Source organism: Artemia franciscana, chromosome 9 (assembly GCF_032884065.1).
Source record: "Artemia franciscana chromosome 9, ASM3288406v1, whole genome shotgun sequence".
NCBI classification, from domain to species: Eukaryota; Metazoa; Arthropoda; class Branchiopoda; order Anostraca; family Artemiidae; genus Artemia; species Artemia franciscana.
Genome location: NC_088871.1, coordinates 40,326,341 through 40,337,508, shown reverse-complemented (window position 1 = coordinate 40,337,508; position 11,168 = coordinate 40,326,341). Strand labels below are relative to the sequence as shown.

Genomic DNA, 11,168 nt, shown 5'->3' with positions numbered 1-11,168 from the left:
GGTAATGGGGTGGGTTTTCATGAAAGTCACCTTTGGGAATTGGAATTATCCTCACTTCTCTAAAAGAAGAGCGGAAAATTCCAGTTTTAAATGAATGATTAATGACATGTTGTTATGGTAAAATTACTGCAGATAAAATTCCCTTAACAGTTTTAGAACTAGGCCCGTCTGTTCCCGCTGAATTGCCTGGACACAAACTATTTTTTTTTTCAAAGTGAGATATAGGCCCAAGAAAAACTGAATTACATTGAGGAGATTGAAGATACGAAGAAAAATATTTATTACTGCTTGAATCAAACAGTTTAATTACTGATGAAGTAACTTTCTCTCCTATATTAGCAAAACAATTATTCAAAATATCAGCCACTTCCTCCGACCTATTAGTAGTCAATCCATCTTTTTACCTCCTTACCCATCTTTTTTACCTCAATTACCAATAACTTTAGAAGACTTAAAATTTTTTTCTTTTTTTTTATAGAGAATTAATTAAAGACCATGTTCTACGGAGGTGATCTTGAGCTTCTTCAAAATACTGCTTACAATACTGTTAATTCGACGGTCATATCAGTGTGGTTAATTTATTTTTGAAAATTTTAATATTATAATCACTTTGATTTTTGAACTGCTTTTTAAATAAATGATTTTTTTTCTTTACTGACATTATAATTCCAGAAGTTAACCACGGCCTTAGAGGAAATTTTTCTCTCAAAGTTTTTTTTGTAGCAAATAGGCAACTAGAAACAAGGCAGTATCAAAATCTTCTTAGAAAAGCTTACGTTACTATATTTATATCCTCCGTGGATATTACCTTCGGCCAATCCTCAAGACCAAGGCTTTCATTCAGGTGCTTTAATATCATTTTATTTATTAACCGTACTTGACGTACCTTACTTATCCGCTGTATTTTATATGTAAAAGCCAAATCTGAAATCAGAAGAAAATGATCCGATATATCAATGAAAACATCAAAATTTGCGTGAGCTGGTAAAGATATAAAATTTTCAACAATGAGAGAAGCAGACCTAATTGGTATTCTCGTAGGTATTAAATGAAAAAGCGAGTTTTTTTTGTTAACTGCAAGTAAGGAGCGACATTAAAACTTAAAACGAACAGAAATTATTCCGTATATGAAAGGGGCTGTCCCCTCCTCAACGTCCCGCTCTTTACGCTAAAGTTTTTTGTTGTTTTAAAAAGTGAGACTGTGACAAAGAGTCAAACTTTAGGGTAAAGAGCGGTACGTTGAGGAGGGGACAACCCTTTTTATATGCGGAATAATTTCTGCTCTTTTTAATAGTCTAAGTCTAGGAGAATTTTACTTCACCAATTGATTTGTGTTCCTTTTTTGCCTAGTTCTTTTTTCTTCATTGCCTGTATAGTGGCATACTTTGAAATTTGGAGAAAATTTGAAGAGAATTTTGAAGAATTTTAAATAAAAAGGAAGCAAAGGCAATAAAAAAAAATCCGTTAAAAAAAACAACTGTAAAATGTAAAGAAAAATTTTAAGCTCAATAATGGCAGCATCTACCAATTGCATAATTTTAAATTTTGCAGCATTTATGGTGTTTCAAGTCTTTTCTTTATCCATGTGTTTGGTGATAGTTGTACTAAGTAAATTTATCTCTTCGTCGCTGACTTGAATCGTACTTCAAATTCTCCCACTCAGGAGATAATCTCGAAAATCCAACCTTAAGTTCTTCTCAAAGTCAGGAAGGGCGAGTGTGCTTATCAATGTTTAGCGGTTTTTGCATCTTACGGAAAATGCACCTTTTGTATATGTACTAAAATATATGCTTCCATCTTCAAGCTAAATAGATAGCGCTGAGTGGGAAACCTTATGGCTAGAAGCGTTAAATTTACATGCGCTGACTTTGAATACTCTTCTATTGTTTCGCTGCTTTTGCTTCCATACGTAGGAAGAAGCAGTTTTCATGAAATAGCTGAAGTTGATACTCAATAGGATATTAATTTCGGATGTTTTGGCAATGTACTTAAAAGAGGTAATGAGGGACACCTACGAGTTGATTAATTACATCGCTTTTGCAAACGAGGGACAGTAGTAGTTTTAGACCTCATAATATGGGACTGGGGATTGAAGGCGCCTTCATAGAAATGCAATTTATAAAAACTGGGGGTGGGTAGCTTTCTCTCTGTCCAGGCCTAGAACTGCCGCTGGAAGATGTTTGAAATCTTCAATTTTGGAGACTAAGCAATCAGGGTTGCGCATCACGCAAGTCCTATTGAAGAATGAGCCATACGAACAAATTGTTGTCATGGGGCAAAACTAGCCTTAACCAGTTAAGGAAGAAGACAATAAGCTATATCAATTTGTAAGCTATTTTATTAGAAAATTGGAATTGGATCATTTAGAGATATTTCTTTTAAAAATGTATACGGCAATCTTTTTTGCTTCCCTCATTCCTTTTATTACAAAAATTCTGGGGATTTTTCAGGGAACTGAAGTGTACCTCCCCCCCTCTATGTACATGCTTCTATTTATCTTACGCTGGAAATTAAATAAAGAATTGGAAAAAATCCAGTATCGAATTTTGCATAAATTTATAATGTTTATGATGTTTACTGCAAAAAAGTGCACAGGACCAAGGCAAGAAACAACACAATTAAATAATGCACATCTAACGGACATAATCAAATTTTCAAAATGATTTCCATAACAACGGCTAAAGTTATTCGTCATTCTTGCTTGACCTATTCTTTTATAGTCTTCTAGTTTATTTCCTGGTTATCATATATTCTCTGAGGCCAACCTGACTTTTATTCATAATAATGATAGATGGTAATAAGCTTACACCGGTTATTCGGGACTTTCAATTAAGAATTTATCTTATGTGAGGTTTTTAATGTGAGCACTTACTGGGCATGGTAAGAGATCCTATTATGGTTTGAAATTAGGATATTATTAAATACAATACAGAAGATAAGAATTAACAAGTTCATTATGAATGAGTCTGAAACAAGTTTCTCCTATATCAACATTATGGACTACTGGTTCGTGAATCAAACAGTTCGTGGTAACAAACTGTAGTAAGGAGTGACCCGGCTCAATAGTAACCAGAACTCTAGAAAATGGAATTTTGATACCAATAGTTACATCAAAAGAATCGTATTTTTATGTTGATTCTAAATATATAAATCATTAATAATCAAATATAAATAAATGTAAATCAAATGTATCAAAACTAAACATCAAGTTTAGTTTTATCCATCAAAAGTTACGAGCCTGAGAAAATTTGCCTTATTTTAGAAAATAGGGAGAAACATCCCCTAAAAGTCATAGAATCTTAACAAAAATCACACCATCGGATCCAGCGTATCAGAAAATCCTACTATAGAAGTTTCAAGCTCGTATCTACAAAAATGTGGAATTTTGTATTTTTTTTTTCCCAGAAGACAGATCACGGATGTGTGTTTATTTATTTTTTTCCCAGGGGTGTTTCTTATTGTTTTAAAAAAGTAGAGTTGTGAGAAAGAGTCAAACTTTAGCGTAAAGAGCGAGGCGTTGAGGAGGGGACAACCCCTTTTATGTACGGAATAATTTGTGTTCGTTTTAAGTTTTAATATTGCTCCTTACTTGCAGTTTAAAAAAATTGTATTTTTTTATTTAATATGCTTATGACTCCACCTCCCTCCCTGAGAACTTGCGTAAGACCTTTAGAATTTTGATACTTTTGCATGAAAATTTGTGCGAGATTTAGTGGCAATAATGGAGATGTTGTCAAATAAATCGATATGATCTGTGGGTACTTGTGTATTATACGCCACTCATTCAAGTTTACGCTATGTAAAACTTGAGAACAAACCGCTTTCTTCATTAGTTTCTTTTAGCTTAGCATGAGTCAAGAAAAAGACAAGTGAGAGAATAGATTAAAAATCGGTAAATATATCACAGTTCATATTTATGACTTACAAACAAAGAGTACATACCACTCGATGCCTTTTTTTTTATGTTCTTTACAAATATAATAATCGCTTCTATTTCAAATTCAAATTTAAGCACCTTTTGAGTTCGTAAAAATGACGAATTTTCAATTGAAGTATGAGTTATCGGTCGCTTTCGACAAGATAATACTACATTTTCTCAGTGCCAAAATTATTTATAATAAGGTTAGGTTAGGTCAAAAAGTGCTTAAATTTGAATTTGCAATAGAAGCAACTATTATATTCGTAAAGAGCATAAAAATGGCATCGAGTGGTATGTTCACTTTATTGGTAAGTCAATAATATGAACTGTGATGTATTTAGTGGAAAATATATAGTTTGGGCTATAAATTTGCACATTATGGGGGTGGGATTGTAGTAAAGTATTTGGACAGTTTTGAAGTTAGAAAACTATTCTTACTTTATAATAAGCAGAAGAATAGTACCTAACAGATTTTGCATGAAGACCCGCTATACTTCCCCCCCCCCCTAATGTGCAAATATATAGCCCAAATTTTGTTTCTAAAGTAACGAAGAAACCGGTATGTTCTCGTGTTTTACAGAGCGTAAACTTGAGTGAGTTGCGTATAATACGCAAGAACCGATCAGGGTTGTGTCTGACGTGTTGAATGAAGGCGGAATCAAAATTCTTGGGGCTTGGTTGTAAAAAGACCTGTATTTTGTTTAAATCTTTAAATGTGACATTAAGATCACTGGCGTCGTTTTGTTGTCAGGATACAACGTATGGGGGATCTGGGGAGCCCTGGCCCTGTCCTTGTATCCAAGAATTGGTAGTGAAGTCACCGGCAGTTGTTGCTTTGCCGTTGCCATATATTGATGAAATCCCCAGGACTAAGCAGACAGATCCACTTACTTAGGTAATATTCATTAATATAGAGAGACGATTGTGTGTTTTTTTTTTATGAAACAAGTTTGAAAGAATAGTAAGGTAAGTCTTCAAACCGAGATTAGTATATTGGAAGCTACAGTGATGACAGCAGTCAAGTATGGTTCTGAAGCTTGCGCGTTCCGAAAGACAGAGGAGGATCTGTTAGATACTTTCCAGAGAAAGTGTTTATGGAATCTTTTGTGTACCCGTCTGAATGAGCGCATTTTCCAAGGATTCTGAGCTATTTTCTAAGCTTTGACTTGTTTTAAGGATTCTGGTCTATAACACGGATAGTGAATCTCCATCCCTTGAATTTTAGACAGTTTAAGAAGCAAGATCGCTTTTGAGACCCAATTTCCAGTCCCAATCTCACGACTTGACGCATTAAAAACTAGTGTCAAATAAGAAAAAACTTACGGTAAGGAACTAAAAAAACGAACGTTTGCTCGATTTACAAAGAACAAGGATAGAAAGAACAAGAAAGATGTCTCTCAATAAACTTGTTACAACTAACTTGCAAAATGAAAAAGGTGATACTTGTATGATATATACATATATGCAATATATATACCCCCTACCGCTCAAGTTGTGAAGTTAGGTTAAACCTAATAAATATACCTAAGTATGATAAAAACATAATTCTCTAGAAACATATTTGGGCTATATATTTGGAAAATAGGCGGGAGACAAAGTACATTGGGTTCGCATGCAAAATGTATCAGCTACAATTGGCTGATATTATATAGTAAGAATTACTCTCTGACTTCACGTTGTCCAAATATTTTACCCCACCCTAATGTGCAAACATATAGTCCAAATTATGTATTTCCCTTCTATTCTGTCACTTCTCTTTGTCTTTTCTCACGCTTTGATGTTGAAAGAAATTCGCGATAGAAACCGGTTTACTATGCGTTAACACATGAACAACTTGAGTGGTAGAGGGTATATCATACAACTACCAAAACAGTTCTTAGCCGAAGCTTAATAAACTGATGATAAATTAATAAATACAAAATCTTGATAAGTTAAATTTTAAGTTTAATAAACTGACAAAACCAGATGAGCCTAATAAACTGACTAAGCAAAACTATGGTGGATTCCAGGTTATAAACTGCAGTAGATTTAAATTATCTAGTTACAGAGGTTACTTAAAGTTGACATCCTATGGGAACGGTTGTGAAGTAACTTGGTGCTTATTAGGCTTAAAAGGGTATAATCTTCATAAGTTCCAATTGTGTCTTTCTTTTTTTCACTCTAGTAATATTTTTGATAAGCTTCAATCTGATAGTAATATCGATAATGGCAATTAGGTAGATCTACTTTACTAAAGATATCTGTTAACTATCTTTTGTAAAAGTTGCTACAAAAGTAAATTTAAATTTACTTTTCTGTTGTTCCTACTATTACAAAAACGTCAGTTGGAACGGAAAAAGTTGTTTTTGTAACTTTTTGTCAAAACTGGGATGCACCCCTAATAAAGGATTCAAAAAAATATAAAGATTCTCCCGAACCATTGATGAGGAATAGGGTTTCGAATCAGCGTTTCAGTTCCTTGGTCTTTTTTTATACAGGGGCAGGTCACAGACCTGTTGCCCAACTTTGCTGCAGCCCGATTCGAACCCCTGGTTCCATTTTACTAAGCAGAACATCAATCCATTGTACTTTTATAGGGTACACCCCTAATTAATGAGGGTAAAAATACTTAAAGCTGGGCAATACGGTTGTAATTGATAAGTCTCCATATTTTTCCTTTTTTTTTGGTCTGTCAGTTCTTCGAACACTTGTAATATTTAAGCTTCCGGGTCTCAGAAAGTCCAAAGTTTAATAATTTATTTTTAGGCATTTCAAGCCCGGGTTTTTGGATGACCAGGTTGTTCGATTCTACGGTAATGAAAATAATATATTCAGATTTCACTTCCAAAATCTTAGCTAGCACTTCCTTTTCTTGAGCTCACAATAAAAATCAAAGTATTTTTCATGAACAAATATCTGTGGCTTTTTCACAAAATATATTTCATTGCTCTAACATAACCAAGGCTTTATCCACAGAGGACTAAGGTGTTTGAACCCCCCCCCCCCTATTAAATACTGGTCGGACTAAAAATTTTCCATATGTTTTTTCAATTTTTTTGTACCCCCCTATAAAAATACTGTATATGGCCTTTAAATTAATAATTATATTTTTCAGGAAATATCCATCTCCTAGCGCCGAGACAAATTCGAGGACTGGATGGACACAATTCTGAACTTCGCAGCTCAAAGGAAGTGCTGGGAGTCTCTTTTCCATGGGATCTTCTGGCAAGCTGCCCAAGCTGTATCAACAGTCATTAGTTTGGATTTTTCTTAGTCATTTTTTGTTTTCAGTTGAAAGTGGTAAGATTTTTCTTCCATGTGAATTCTAGCTCTTTAAATTTAAGTGGTTGTTCGGAGATTTTTATTGGACTCCAATCTTGCAGACTAAGGATTTAAGGTACAACTAATCCGTGGAATTGCTTTTGTCCAGCATTATTTGTGGCTTAGGGAATGGTGAACGGAGACGAGAGAGGCACGTTTTTAAAAAATGAATTCAGATAAACATATTTTTGTTTCCTTTCAGAGTTCAAAAATTGCTTTTAAATTGAGATTTATTATTTTTTATGAGATAAATCGTAGCATCTCGCAACCAAATTTTGTGAACGAAGAATTTGAGGTATGAATAATCCAAGAAATTGTCTCTACAGCATCATGACGTAAACACACAAGGAGGGGAAGAGACAAACAGAGAGGAAAGACAAAGAGAGACGGGGGGGGGGTATTTTTCAGTTTGAAGAATCCAGTAAAATTCTTCAAATTGGAAAAATATCCCCCCCCCCTGTCTCTCCTTGCGATGACTGCCGAAAAATTATTCTTCTAATAAATACACAAATTGTCTATGAAATTTGAGGAATGCTTAGAAAATTCGAATAATTATTGCCTGAAAATGCAATTTTCATTTTTTTTGACGACGGATAACTTTTCTGTCCTCCACTCCGCTGTTTGGGACCTGTGTGCACTTACTATGCCTGAGTTGTCTATCTTTTGATTGAATTAAATAAAAAAAAAAAAAAATAGTTTTTTTAACTGAGAGTAAGGAACGACATTAAAATTTAAAACGGACAGAAATTACTTCGTGTATAAAAGGGGCTGTTCCCTTCTCAACACCCCACTCTTTACGCTAAAGTTTGACTCTTTCTCTCAATTCTACTTTATTAAACAGTAAAAAACTTTAGCGTAAAGAGCGGGGCGTTGAGAAGGGAACAGCCCCTTTCATACACGGAGTACTTTCTGTTCGTTTTAAAATTTAATGTCCTTCCTTACTTTCAGTTAAAAAACTAGTTTTTTTTTTAATTTCTGAACGTTTTTTAATTAATGCATGTTTGATTTTGGCTCTCCGCACATAAATTATTAAGATGAAATTTGCATATTAATTCTTTTTTTGGCTAAATGGCTTTCTCTTAGTTTTGATCAGACGATTTTGAGAAGTAAGGGGTGGGGAAGGAGGCCTAGTTGCCCTCCAATTTTTTGGTTACTTAAAAAGGCAACTAGAACTTTCAATTTTTAACGAACGTTTTTATTAGTAAAAAATATACGTAACTTAAGAATTAACTTACGTAACGAACTTTTATATTCTTATATTTTTACTATGTAAATGAGGGGGGCTAGTCCCCTCACTAATACCTCACTCTTTACACTAAAGCTTAAATTTTGTCCCAACTCTTTAAGAATGACTCCTGAACCAGAAATGCCATAAAATAAATAGTTGAAATTGCTAAAAATATTTTAGCGTAAAGAGTGAGGTATTTTGGTGGAGATGAACCCCTCATATGCGTAATAATCTCTGCTTGTTTTAAGTTTTAATGCTGCTCCTTACTTTCAGTTGAGAAAACCTTTTCGTATTTATTTTTTAATTGTCTTTTTTTTATAATAATTCTAGAAAATCCTGCGCCCCTTCATTGAATTTCTCTGCCCCTATGACATAGTCCTCCGAAGAAGGTCCTTCCACATAGCCCCCTCCCCTCAACCACCCCCCCCCAAACCAAAATAATCCCCCTGAAAAACGTCTGTACACTTCCAAATAACCATTACTGTGTGTAAACACTGGTCTAAGTTTGTAACTTACAGCCCCTCCCCCGGGAACTGTGGGGGAGTAAGTCCTCCCAAAGACATGGTTATTATGGTTTTCGACTATGCTGAACAAAATGGCTATCTCAAAATTTTGATCCGGTGACTTTGGGAGAAAATTAGCGTGGGAGGGGCCTAGGTGCCCTCCAATTTTTTGGTCACTTAAAAAGGGCACTAGAACTTTTCATTTCCTTTAGAATGAGCCCTCTCGCAAGATTCTAGGACCACTGGGTCGATAGGATCACCCGTGGGGAAAAAACAAAAAACAAACAAATAAACACGCATCCGTGATCTGCCTTCTGGCAAAAAATACAAAATTCCACATATTTATAGATAGAAGCTTGAAACTTCTACAATAGGGTTCTCTAATATGCTGATGGTGATGGTATGTGATGGTAATCTGATGGTGTGATTTTCGTTAAGATTCTATGACTTTTAGGGGTTGTTCACCCTATTTTCTAAAATAAGGAAAATCTTCTCAGGCTCGTAACTTTTGATGGGTAAGATTAAACTTGATGAAACTTATATATTTAAAATCAGCATTAAAATGCGATTCTTTTGATGTAGCTATTGGTATCCAAAATTCCATTTTTTAGAGTTTTGGTTACTATTGAGCCGGGTCGCTTCTTACTACAGTTTGTTACCACGAACTGTTTGATGACTACTCAAGTCACGCATTGGCTGGTATGCATTATTTTAGCTAAATTTATATACTTATTTAATATAAAATTGACCTTAAAAATTTGATTGGCCCTGGATTAGAGGGACCTGGGGTTGTTTGGCCCTGAAATTTCCAGCTATGGCGTTGATACTCATACACTGACAAATTTAGTAAAAATTTATTCCTTCCTAGTTTCATGACGTCAGAACTGCTTGTAAGATCGAAGATCTGTAATGGATTTCTTGCATGTTTTCCATATTACTATCTTGAAACTCCGTCGCTATCAGCGATGGTTACAAATTAATAATAGTTAATTGTACCTATAATCAAAGGGGCTTTAATCGTCAAGTCAATGTGCGTGTAGAGACGCAGTCGTGAATTCTGGGAAAATTCTATTGCTTAAAGCACGTGAAACTGAGTTGGGAACAAAGGGCACAGGTTTGATTTCTGGCGTTGCTAGTTCTTTGGTTTGGAATGGGGGTCAGTGGCGTGACTCTGTAAGCTCCGCCAGAGTCGACCCAGCTTTAAATGGGTACCCGGAGAAATCTGGGGAAGGTTAGCACTAAGGGTGTGCGAAAGCACAGGATGAATGCCCCCCCAACCCCCATTGCACTTGCTGGCTGAACGGCCACGAAACGGAGATCAGCAGCATATATTGCTGTTATACTTACTTACCGTTCGTGTTGTAGGAACTGCATATATGTTAGGGACGAATGCGCAGCCATTTGGTTGTGTGGCCTCATCAGTGTGGTCTTTCAATAGTTTTATAACTCAGAATTTACAGTCGACTGTATTTTCATCCCATTCAGGGCAAAAGGGCTGTTTTGCAGAACAAAATGGCAAAAATATCCGTTTATCCCCTCATGTCATCATGTTTTTGTTCCTTAACAAGACTGCGCAATAGATTACAGATCCACAGATCTGTTCTACAGATCTATCTGTAGAATTTGCCCTGGTTTTGTATAAATATTAACTTAAAAAACTTTTTTTTTACAAAAGAAGTTTTTCAAAGAAAAGTAAAGAGCCATTCGCGCCGTAGGAGCCGTTCGTATTGTGGTTGCCCTCCAATTTCTTCGGTTACTTAAAACGGCCACTAGAACTTTTAACTTTTTTTACGAGCGTATTTATTAGTAATAAATATACGTAACTTACAAATTAACTTACGTAACGAACTTCTATAATCGTGTATTTTTATTACGTATATGGAAGTTTAGGGTTCGTCTCCACGTCAATACCTTGCTCTTCGAATCCAATACTTCAAGTATGACCCCTGAACCACAAAAGCCGTTTAATTAGAATAAATAGCTCTTTTGAAATTACTAAAAATACTTTAGCGTAAAGAGCGAGGTATTGAAGAGGGGACGAAACCCCTCATATACATAATGATTTCTGTTTGTATTAAGTTCTAATGCTGCTCCTTAATTTCAGTTGAAAAACCTTGTTTTTTTTTATTTCTGATCATTTTTGAGTTAATGAGATTTGATTTTGGCTCACCGTACATGAATAATAAAAACGGAATTTGCATACCAATTTACTTTTTTT

At 35.0% G+C, this 11,168-nt stretch overlaps 1 protein-coding gene across 2 annotated transcripts in view; it reads left to right on the top strand.

Annotated features, from left to right (window-relative positions):
• Positions 1-1,876: 1,876 nt before the first annotated feature.
• The window catches only part of LOC136031410 (disintegrin and metalloproteinase domain-containing protein 10-like), a 198,595-nt gene continuing 189,303 nt past the window's right edge, over positions 1,877-11,168 (top strand). For both annotated transcript variants that reach the window (XM_065710960.1, XM_065710961.1), the window contains exons 1-2: positions 1,877-1,997; positions 7,014-7,198. In XM_065710960.1, coding sequence (XP_065567032.1) covers positions 7,111-7,198 — 88 coding nt within the window. In that variant the 5' untranslated portion in view covers positions 1,877-1,997; positions 7,014-7,110. The remainder of the gene's footprint in view (positions 1,998-7,013; positions 7,199-11,168) is intronic.